Genomic DNA, 12,246 nt, shown 5'->3' with positions numbered 1-12,246 from the left:
GGGAAAGAGGATCATAACCCCTCCCCTCCTGAGACTAAACTGAAAAAGTTGGCTAGGACAAGGTGACAGATTTGACAACTACAGGTTTGCAGGACTATATTGGGAATGTAAGTAGCTAAATCCTGGCAGCTACCAAAGGACTGACTCATCCTAAGGCTGGCATTCAAAGAAAGTCAGATGAAATGCTGTATGTTGGATCTTTCTGTCAACTACAGACAGCTGGCTCAGACAGAGACGTCTCCATTGTGAGCATTTTGAGTTAGAGGAAATGACACCACCTCCCTGATTTATTTCAGAGATTTTAATTATACTAGCGATAGAAGCCGCTGTGATGTTTAGTCCTAGGGCAATGAAAACTTAAGAGTGCAGACAAACAAGCAGCAGCAACCAAAGCTGGGCCACAACTTCCTCTGCCCATGATTTTTCAAATGTCACCAAAAATACTACAAATGAAAGCCCAGAAATTCAGATGTCCCCTGGAGGCACTTGGCTGTGGAACAGGCAGAGTTACATACAGCTGTTTCTGACTGGACAACTTCATACAGCTGGTGAGGAATTATTCACATGCTGATTTTGTTCGCTCTTTGGAATATTACTTCATTTTAAGCCTAGATTATAAATGGTTTGACCACAAATTATTACAATATCAATCCCATTCTGTCCCTTGGCCTAACGTATAGAACCACTGAGAGTGCAATCTACCTGTTGTGTCAAGCCTTTAAAGAGAGCTCTGGTAATGTTAATCAAGTTTTTGGATCCAGAAACCTTGGCGTACATGTCTTTAATGCCAATCAGTTTGCAGATGGTGATGATGGCTCGGTGGCAATGAAGACCATACCCTGGGGAGAAAAAAGTATAAATTAGCGTTATATGATTATTTGTAAGCATACAGCTTAGCTAAGGAAAAAGAGAACTAAGACCTCTTCTTAGTTATTTTTGTTACCTAGCATGCCAGAACACACTTTATCTTAAAAATTGCAAAACCATTCTGGGAAGACCATTCTTCCCAGTCTTTGTAGCCATGCGAACATAAAGATCATGGTTTGTCTTATACTAAATATACCTTACTTAACATACTGCAAAACTAAATGAAAATGTCACCACCTATAAACTCAAAACATAAACTCATAAAAAATTCAACCTGAACAATTGTTTAATACCACAGGTTTGGGGAGTATTCCTTAGAAGTAGCATTGGCAGCTTTAGAAGAATCTTCCACAAACACACTCCACCACCCCTGGCAACATTCACCAAACAAAAGGTAATTTCTTTCTTCCAGCAGCAGAAAAATAAAACTCTAGTACTTCCTAAACCTCAACCTAATAATAATAATGATAATAATAATAATAATAATAAGCAGAGAACCAAGGCAACAAGCTTACTTAAAAGAATATTAAAAAGAAGGCATTACAAGGGGAGAGGACCTAAATGTAACTGGATCCTGATCAAGACTGTCTCTTCTAAAAAGCAATACCTACATAGCTTCAAAACCTTTTACTTTACAATTTCAGGTGACAAACCGCTGAATGACAGCTTCAGTAACTACTGATGATGGTAAACCTGACTTTAAAGTCCTGGTTCACATACTTGATGGAGGGATTTAAACTGGTACCCTATGGTGAAGTTACTGCTTAAAACAACTGGTATGCTCAAGCACTGCTGTCCTTTGGGCCTCCTCCCAGAAGGACCCTGCAGAAGCAATGTCAGTGTCACTCATTCCCAGGGAGATTGCTGCTGGATGAGAAAGGCCTACAAGCCTGAGATTGTGCTCAAGATCTCTATCAGACACAGAGCAGGCAGAGAAGTTGGGGAGGGAAGGAAAAGGGAAGTCCAAGTAAGTCTGTGGGCAATAATGCTCCAACAGAAAAGTCTGGTCTAAATACAGAGCTGCTGGGAAACTGGGTGAGTGCCCACTGGCACTGGTGTCTCTTGCTGCTCACAGGCGTTTGGGTAGCCAAATAAAATCTACCACATTTTTATTTTATTCAGCTCTTGGTAAGCAAAGCTTTGAACAGTGGAAGTAGGACTGAAGCTGCCTGCAAACTGAGGAAGACATCATTACATCTACTTATACCAAATTCACACTTTGCAGTTGATCTCCAAAATGTGAACCTGTTACTTGGCTCCTGACGCAGCAACAGCAATTCACCAGCCTCACAGTCTATGCAAAACACAACAGCCACTAGCCACCAGCCATGAAAAAGTTACGCTTGTCCTCTTCAGGTTACAAAAGCTAGCAGAACGCTATGTGCTATCAAGAGAATAAGACTGCACAGATTACCAAGGCACTGTGCAGAGACATCACTTCCTTTCTCCCGGCCCAGCAACTGGCACGAATTACATTTCGTTACTACATTAGTGGCACAACATGAAGGAGAGGGAATGGAAATAAGGCAGGTAACAGATTCATCAGAGCTAAAACTACATTGGAAAGACAGCAAAATACTCTCTATATGTCTAGGAAAAGCAATTATTTTAATCAAGTTGAAAGAACAATTGAGTGTTGCGGCACTCATTTGCTTTCAACTTACTGTTCAAAGCAATAATATTGTTGAAAAAAGTTTGTGTGTGTCTGTGGAAACCACAGGCCAAATTACAAAAGGTTGTAACTGCAACAACTTGAAATTTGTAGGTGAGTGGGGAGGAGAGGCAAACGGATTCCAAAATCCACAAACACAACAGATGTTTGCATGTCATCTGCATCCATCTCCATCATAGTATATTAGCTCTGATGCATAATCATAGTATATTGGCATTAATTGCAAATGGTTTCTTAGACTTGCCAGATTTTAATGGAAGACTTATTTTTTGAGGAGTCTAATTTTGCTCTTTTGTTCCCCAAAGAGATTTGTTTCATGTGGTCTAGCTCTAATAATCTTTAAAAATTGGTTTGTTATAGCTCTAATATGTCTTACTTAAAAGCTGAAAAGCCAGGTTACTGATTAGTCCATTCTGTGGGACAGTCTTGCTGCTGAGTAAATGAAGAAGAAAAAAAAAATCTATTCCAGTGCTGAATGATTTATTGTGTCAATATGTCCCTTATTCTTTTAACCTAGAATTGGAAAAGAAACTATAACCATCCAAAGCCATTTGTTCTGCCATTTGAGAAAATATTTTTTTCTATGCTACAAGACAAAGTCAAGTTTTAGACACAATTACATGTGAATGACCTCTGAAAGGCTGGTTGTCAAAGTTTAATTTTCAGTGACTTAAAGCATCTAATTTCTGGTGGTTTTATTGTTGCTTTTCTCCAATCTCATCTCAATCAGGTTTCTGCAGATTGTTAACACATGAAATTCAGAAGCCAGTAAACTAGTCCGTCAGTCACTGAATAAAATTTATTCCAAACACAAAAAGAAAGGATTCCAACTGCAGACTCCAGCTGTGGAGACAAAGTTGTGCTCAGACATTTTTAACTTGTCTGTGGCACTCACACCACCTTACTGCGGTTTAATTCAGTGAGGCCTACATAAGAGAACAGGGTCATTTAAATGTAACAAATTTTCTCACACTGAAAAAGATAGAAAGTATTTAAAATGTAGTGTTTAAACTATTTATAGTTTATTCCTATAAACTAACACAACCTCTTATGAGCAATCTACATTAGATTTTCTGTAGATTAGTAGACACTAACAAGAGTTTGGACATAGAACATCCACTTTAAAACCACACTAAGGGACTTCACATTACATTATTTTTTTAACTTGAATTTTTACTTGCCTAATATGTAATCCTGACTATATGCTGGGGATTTTCTCCACTTTGCAGGGATTAGGAATAAATTCAAGAAAGGAAGGTGTAAGTATAACAGTGACTTTACCTTTTCTACTAAAACATTAGGCTTTGTTGTGATCATTTGTTTAGATAGCTGCCTGAGTCCTATGCACAGGAACCGGAAGAAAACTGCCAGCTGTAATCATGCAAAGCAAGAGGCTTCAGCATTCATAACTACACAGCTGTAATGCCATCAGCAAACAGAAGGAATCTTTTATACTTTAAGACAGTCTATATATGCTATGGTGTAATGTGAAAACTATGAATAACTGTAATTTCTTATACCTATTAATTACAACTACAGGGTATCAATGCTGGGCTTCACAGCCACATAAGTGTATTTGACAAACTGTATTGCATTTCCCCCTATTAAATCACATTAGCAACTAATGTACACTACTTCGAGATGTACCAATGTGGCTAGCAGAGTAGTCTCCTGACTACTTTAATTGTAAAATCAAGTCAGAGATGAAAATTAAGAGCTGTCCACACTCCAAAAGGTAGCATATTCTGCAGCACAGACAAGCGATACCCCTGGTAGTTTCCATCCAGCTGGCACGTGCTAGAAACAGGAGCAATCCGCAATAGTGGCAGGCATGAAGTCCAGAGCCTGCCTCTAGTTCAATCTTGTCCTGTAGTATGTGCACAAGTTCTAAAATTACACCCAGCTCCCACTGCTGCTATGAACCCTTCCCTCAGAGTATTAACACAAAAGCCTGTCAGGGACTAAGGTAAAACCAGCAAGAGCTTTATCTATACCGTGCCTAAAACTTAATTTTGCGTTAGAGCTTGTTTTCAGGTCATGAGCACAGAATGAAATCTCTCTCTCACACACATACAAATACAATAAATCTACAAAATGTTACATACTGAACTATCATTGCACTTCTTAATAAGGCAAATGATGCCTACTGTCCAGAGCACACTGGACATAAGCACAATTTTTTCTTAGACAACATCAACCCTGTTTGAGGAAATGCACAACGTAGTTCAGTCGGTTATAAAACAGGGGAAATATTCATTAAGTAGAAAAGTGTTTCCTGGTTTTTGGAGCATATTTGCATGTATGTGAATGTGTAGGGTAACTGAATAGGCTAACAAGATACTCGGACAAGGCAAAGCACTGGCCAAAACTGGCAGGAACAAGCTACCAAGGCTAAGGTGCTAATGTGACAGAACTGGACTTGTATTCTGACACAGTTTGGCGTGATACTCTCAAAAACAAACTACAGAAATAAGAACTAGCCAAAATAATCATTAAAGTATGTATTCCCATTGCCAGCAGTCTGGTATCAGGCCAAGAGTGTTTTCCAGATAGGATGCTGCAGTGGATTTGTTATGGCTTTTATACCTCCAAGTATCTTCATTAATGACTTGGATGGGGAACAGAGACTGAAAAAAATGGGTTCAGGATATCATCTTGGGAAAGGCTGCAAGCATACTGGAAGTCAGAAGGAGAAATCAGTGTAGGTCTGACAAACTGGAGACACATTCTGAAATCAAAACACTGAAATTCAACAAAGACAGATGTCGAGTGCTTTGCTGAGAAATCAAAAGCACAAGTACAAAATAGAGGAGACTAACTAAACAGCAACAGAAAAAGGATCTGGGTATAATGGGCCACAAAAAACCCCCAGAGATGAACAGAATTATCCTGCTGCAGCACATCTGAAGCCTAGAACAAAAAGCACACTTATGTATGTTTTTCCAAGTGTTATCAATAAATGATGTTCATATGTTTTAAACGTTGCTCAATGGTGTTAACAGCTTTAAGAGGTCTAGACCCCACGTGCAGTGTGAACACAGGCAGAGTCCAGTAGAATGGCAAGTGCAACCTCTGTGGAAGGTGAAGAATGGAAGCTAGTGACTTCTGGCACCAAGAGGAAGGCTCCAGCTCCACCTAATGTCTTGGCACTATGACATAGGTTCACTGCCCTCAAGGCTGAGGAGGAGTCAGATGTGCTTTCAAGCAAAGCATCTGGGCCAACTGACACTGAACAATGCAAGACTACTGGAAGGAAGCAGTGACTGATAATAGCAGGCAACTCCCTGCTGTGGGGAAGAGGAATCCATCTGCTGACCTGACTTGCCATCTAGAGAAGTTTGCTGCTTGCCAGGGGCCTGGATCGCAGCTGTTGTGGAGAGACTGCTGAAGCTTGTCCACCCCTCTATTATCCCTTGCTGTTCTTCCATGAGGGCATCAATGATACTGTCAGGTGCAAGCTGGAGAGTATCAAAAGCAACTACAGAGCTCTGGGGGCAATAGTCAGGGGCTATCTTATCAATATATATGAACATCTGAAGGGAGGGTGCAAAGAGGACGGAGCTGGGCTCTTTTCAGTGGTGCACAGTGACAGAACAAGAGGCAATGAGCACAAACTGAAACACAGGAAGTACCATCTGAACATCAGGAAACACTTTTTCACAGTGAGGGTGACTGACCATTGGCGCAGGTTGCCCTTAGAGGCAGTAGAGTCTCTATCCTTGGACGTATTCAGGACACGGTCCTGGGCAGCTTGCTCTGCGTGACCCTGCTTGAGCAGATGGTTGGACAAGACAACCCCCAGTGGTGCCTTCCATTCTCAACCATTCTGTGATGTGCAATTTTTAGTGCATAAGTTCAATGGAAAAGCCCCACTGGGTAGGGCAACAGTAGTATGTCAGCTACAAAAGGATCCCTCCTGGGGAAAAGAGAAGGTAGTGGAGTTTGTTTCTCAAATCTAATATAAAAATGGAAATAAATTAGGACAACAGTCCGGTGAGGCAATATTAATCATAAGGTGACCCTGATTGTTTTTGCTTCTGAAGTTCATGAATGAGGTGGGTATGTCTTAATTCTATGTTCCACTACAAGAAAATAACAACATCTAATGCAAACCTTCCTTTGCCATTTAACAGTAATAGCATAATTTGTTTATATATGCATGGTCAAATGTGTAGTTCAGGTATGCTACTGCTGTTCCATGCATGTTTTTCCTTCATTATATTGAAGACTAAACTGAAGTTTCTTTTAAATGGTTATCCTGAAAATTATAGTCCAAATTACCTAATTTACCACCTTGAGAGCTCCTTAAGTGCAGAAAAACTGCAGAAACCTAAATGATAAGACAGTCTGACTCCATACCTGTTAATCTGTAACAATTTTTCTATGCCCATGCTATCACTTTACTGTCACATTGATTAAAAAACCCCTCAACCCAGAATCAAAATGTCTTCTAATAAAAATTATGTTGGAGGTTCATAGCAATATTAGGTGTTTTCAAAATACATTACTAACTCTGAACATTAATAATTATTTTCTCTTATTACTAATGTGAGTGACAGTGCAGAACAAGAATACCTGATACACAAAACAATGTTGGGTTGATGGTTGGACTTGATCTTAAAGGTCTTTTCCAACCTTAATGATTTTGTGGTTCTGTGAAACAGTATGTCTAAAGCATCAATACTTCAGCTTACTCAAAGGTTGTAGAAATTGATGAATTAAGTAGTCGAACATGACGGTGTTCTGACTGGAAAATTATCCCAAGTTTCTGACTTATGATAAGCTAATCATTAGATGCTTTTGCAGTTTAGATCTTATCATAATGACACTGAAGTGATTCACAAAGAACTAGCCATGCAAATGAATTAGTTTCCTGTTTGTATATTACAATTAAAGGACCAATTAAGGGTGCTCAGCAGCAAACTAAATCTGTTTGCTACGGAACAGGAGCTACTTTTATCTGTCCTGAAAGCAAAGTTAGGCTAAACAAGTCAAATCAAAACTTTGTACATAAAGGTTTAACTCTAAAGATTCACTGAAATGACCTCATGTCATCATTGCAGGTCTTCAAAACAGAAAGACCCTAGAAGGTAAAATGGATCACACTGAAAACCGCAATGCATTAGAAATAAGCTAACCTTCAGCTCCCCAAACTACCTCATGTGTTATCCTGAAGAACATGACAGCAGTTTACAAGGCTGCTCTGGATCTATCCCTGTCATTGTAAATGACTGGCAAAGCACATATTTCAACAGCTCTGAAGGTGAGGAATGGGATAGCGACTAGTCTTCAAAAGGTCAGCGTTCATGTGGAAGCTATTACAGACAAGAGCACACATGACTGAGGGACAATGTCTGGTGGGCTGTGTATCTCTTCAGCGAAAGCTGAGAGGGGAACACAGTCATGGCCCTCCATCAATTTCCAGCCTGATGACAAAACCTGTGCTGTGTCTTGCTGGTGCAGAACCGCTGACACTAGACATGTTGAGTTGCCATATTTCACAGCTATTGACGGTGATTTAGTACCACTGTGGACTGAAAGTATTTTTCATTGCAAGTACTTCAAATGGACTGGTAGCTGTACGGGTATGTCGAACCGGAGTGACAGGAACATACAGGGACACAAACAGGACCAACAAATGATAGTGAGGCAGTGGTAAGAACCAAACCTAGTCAGCCACACTAATTGATAAGAGCATGTGAGAGAGTGAGAATGTTTACTCCAGTGATGTTATCTGACTGGGGACTTTGTCAATTGGGAAGCTGAAGGAAAAGGGGGAAACCAGAAACAAAATATACAGAGACACAGACCTGACAAAACACAGACAATAACAAGAAACAAACATTGCCACTAGTTGATGGGCTATCAAGAAACTACAGGTGCCACTTCCAGGAAGATCAACCAGGACTCTGCAACTGGTAAGACTGTAAACCAAGGGAGACTCGGACTGGGAAGGGTGTGAGAATCGATAGTGCTATATAAACCCACCAGTGGCTGGAGCAGGACCATGAGTCACAGCCTGTCTGCCTGGTGGTGGCTGATGGGCAGGGGGTGCGAGCATCTGTATCTTTCCCTGTCCTAGTGTTTGTGAGGTGTGCATATGTTTTCACTAGCAAACTTTAAGCTGGACTAGCCTGTGAGTAGAGGGGCCTCAGGTCTGGGCCAGGGTATCAGGTTGGCAGGGGGTCCGTGCTCATATACCCATGGGGACCTGTGAATGTAGAGTGCAAGAGGGACAAGTGTGTGAGTGCGTGTGTGTTGGCTAGCGAGCATCAAGCTGGACCAGCTAGTGAGTAGGGGACCTGGGAAGCAGGTAAGACCAACCTAACTGATTCTGTGAGTCTATGATTCTGTGATTTATGCTATTAGATTACTTTTCTACATCTAGGTAATTTAGAGCAGAAGGAACTACACTTAGGAAGTGTGAAAGAAAACCAGGAATACAGCTCCCACCAGTGTAAGAGGGACAAACCCTGATTTACAATAACAAAGCCATGTCATTAAAAGTAGGTATTTCTACTGAAAAACAATTGATCATCTTCAACATTTCAAACATTGTAGACTAGCACCAAACGATCCGTCTCCGAAGTAAACAGATATTGCACAAATTTAACTTCATCAGATAAACACCTGTCAGTAAATAACTCCAATATTTCCAGGCAGCTTTAATTACCTTTGTTTTGCTTCTTCATGCGGATGGTTGTGCTTTTAAATTTCACTGTTATGTCATGGTAAACTGGATGGGAGAAAAAAAAAGGCATTACAGCTAAATTCTTCCTTCTAGAAAAGCTTTAGCTCAGCACATTTAAGGAGTACCTTTCTTTTTCAGAACTCTGAAGGGGAAGTTGGTTTTATTCTCCTTTGAGTTCTTTAAAGAGAAGGGTTAATCTAGGTAAATTTCTGTAATAGATTAGAAATGTTTACACATCTGTGAATACTATGTTACTACTGTATACAAAACCAAGCTTCAGTTCAAAAATATGCAGTGTCTGTATGCCTTCAATGACCCTCATTTACCTTTGAAATGAGCTCACCTGATACAATTTAACCTTCCTCCTCATACTCAGATTTTTCTAATAATGCAGCTTTTAACCTAAGACTTCCCATACAGAATATTTACCATTCCAGTCTTTCTGCTTCTCTCTGCTTCAAAAGGAACCCCAAACTCTTATCCTGTGGTGGGTGGCTGTTATACACATCTGATTCAGTGGCTCAGTCTCTGCATAGTGCGTTCTAGCACTGCAGTCAAGATGGCTCAGAGAGGACCTCTGCGTTAAGCAGAATGGAAAGCATGGTGGAAACACCATCAGTTTTTACTCAAATTCCCAATCTGTTAGTGTGAAATAATAATGCTCAAGAAATAGACTCATGAGGATAACTGCAGTTTTGTAGTTCTAAGCTGAAGTTTTACTATACTGAATATTTATCTACACAATGACTTGGTTAAATACTCATAGACTCTGTAAGATACTATCTTTCAAAACTTTTCTGAAAGCTAACTGAATATTTGGTATACTGGTACCATGTCTGACATCAGAGAGGACTTGTATGGTATTAAATTGGATTAACAAAAAGCTACTATGAAACATCAGACTGAATTCTCCAGACCACGTTCTTCCCAGCTGCTGGGCTTTGTCAGTGTACATAGATTAAGTCAACAGGGAATCATCTCTGACATAGAAAGAGGAAAAGCATAGAAGAGTTCACTGTAAAGAAGAGATGCCCAGACAATATCTGACTTCCTTAACTCAAATTGTGCCAGCAGAGATCTAATCTTGCTCCTACTCGCTGCCCCGTCCCCATTTTTAAAGAGCCTGAAATACGATGCATTAAGTATCCAAATTTTAAACATGGCAAAGGCAGAAGACTAGAAAGGAGATAAATCTCTCAATATTTTAGTAACAACATCTCCTATTACGTAATCTTAACTTTTCTTCATGGACCTTCCTACAACTGTTGATACAAATATGAGTGAAAGAAAAGAGTAAACCACATGTATTATTCCAAGTAATGGTGATTTACTTTGCACAGGGATTGACAGACTATGTACTCTGACATTACCACTGTCTAGCTAAAACAGTCTGGGGCTAAGATTTCATGCAGCATGCTGAAGAAACAAAATAACACACAAAGAATAATAATACAATGCATCAGATCAGAAAGGTTTTAGTTAACATCTTTTTATGCTTTCTAACTAGTTGCAACCTGTTCTTCTTGGTATATTCAGTACTGACTGAAAGTTGAAGAGAAAGTTAAAAAAAATCATAATACTTACTTGTGTGGTTCTGATACAGCTCTATAAAATGTAAGCAGCGTATTGCTTTATTCTTTGCCTAGGGAATAAAAGCAGAAAACACTTTTTCTTGAATTTTTCTGCAAAGTATTTAAAATTTACTACTGTTCAATTAACTAGACAGAGAAAGAGAAAAAAGAAAACTTAGGAAAACAGGTTTGCCACATCATTTACTTTATGGAAATGAAAATGTTCTCTTTAAAGAACTGCTTTCTCCTAACAGATTTAATATTTTAAAAGATTCCTCAATATAGTAAGAACTTTATCAAACTTTGTGTATTTTAGCATTGCTACTTGGATAGCTTAGTTGACCATTACAACACAAACTAGATTAATGTAGATGGACAAGTAACGTTACGAAGTCTAAAGGAGCCTTAATAAGGTCATTATGCATGTATAAGAAAAAAATTCCTACACAATAACTGTATAAGCAGATTGTATGCTATATAGATACTGGAAACAAGTGAGCAAGGGGGATAGGTATAGGACATAGAAAAGGGAGTAGAAAGAAAATGATGAGTGCATTAACAGAATCTCATTGCAGGGCAACCTCATTAGGCATGTCCAAAGAAGGGGTGAGGGGTCTGGAGCACAAGTCTTATGACGAGCAGCTGAGGGAACTGGGGCTGTTTAGTCCGGAGAGAAGAAGGCTGAGGGAAGACCTTATCGCTCTCTACAACTACCTGAAAGGAGGCTGTAGCAAGACGATGTCGGTCTCTTCTCCCACGTAACGAGTGATAGGACGAGAGGAAATGGCTTCAAGTTGCACGCGGGGAGGTTTAGATTGGATATTAGGAAAAATTTCTTCACTGAAAGAGTGGTCAAGCATTGGAACAGGCTGCCCAGGGAAGTGGTGGAGTCATCAAGCCCGGAGGTATTCAAAAGATGTGTAGATGTGGCGCTTAGGACTGTGGTGGACTTGGCAGTGTTAGGTTTACGAATGAACTCAATGACCTTAAAGGTCTTTTCCAACCTAAATGATTCTATCTTTATTCTATATCTTTATATCAAGATGGACAAATCATGTACATGGACTTACTTCTTTGCATAGACTACAAAAGATACTGATTATTTTACAAAAAAGGGTAGTTACAAATTATTTGTGTTTGTCATCAAGCAACAAATAATTCAGTCAACATACTTTCCGTAAAGCATTCATCCTGTCACCTGCTTTCCCCATTGCGAAACCTGCAAGATAGAGAAGACTTAATTTATTACTGAGGAATACATGAGGCAGGACCTTCAGAAAGCAAAGGGGAAAAAACAGAGAACCTCACAACCATCCTTAGTACATGTTATTTCCACTCCATTGCACAGATCATACTCAGAAAATGGTCCAGAGAAAACCACAGAAACCATACAAAGTAACAGTTTAGGAGTTATGAATACCTAAATGATCGGATACCAATTGCGT

At 39.6% G+C, this 12,246-nt stretch overlaps 1 protein-coding gene across 1 annotated transcript in view; it reads right to left on the bottom strand.

Annotated features, from left to right (window-relative positions):
• MRPS5 (mitochondrial ribosomal protein S5) overlaps positions 1-12,020 on the bottom strand; it is a gene marked incomplete at its 5' end in the record, with an annotated part of 12,990 nt that extends 970 nt beyond the window's left edge. Inside the window, 4 exons of the mRNA XM_010293388.1 lie at positions 703-839; positions 9,213-9,275; positions 10,815-10,872; positions 11,974-12,020. Of these exons, the coding sequence (XP_010291690.1) occupies positions 703-839; positions 9,213-9,275; positions 10,815-10,872; positions 11,974-12,020 (305 nt within the window). The remainder of the gene's footprint in view (positions 1-702; positions 840-9,212; positions 9,276-10,814; positions 10,873-11,973) is intronic.
• Positions 12,021-12,246: the final 226 nt, after the last annotated feature.

The sequence above is a fragment of the Phaethon lepturus genome, unplaced genomic scaffold (assembly GCF_000687285.1).
Source record: "Phaethon lepturus isolate BGI_N335 unplaced genomic scaffold, ASM68728v1 scaffold3578, whole genome shotgun sequence".
Taxonomy (NCBI): domain Eukaryota; kingdom Metazoa; phylum Chordata; class Aves; order Phaethontiformes; family Phaethontidae; genus Phaethon; species Phaethon lepturus.
Note: the sequence above shows the minus strand (reverse complement) of the source record. Positions and strands in the feature narration are given on the sequence as shown.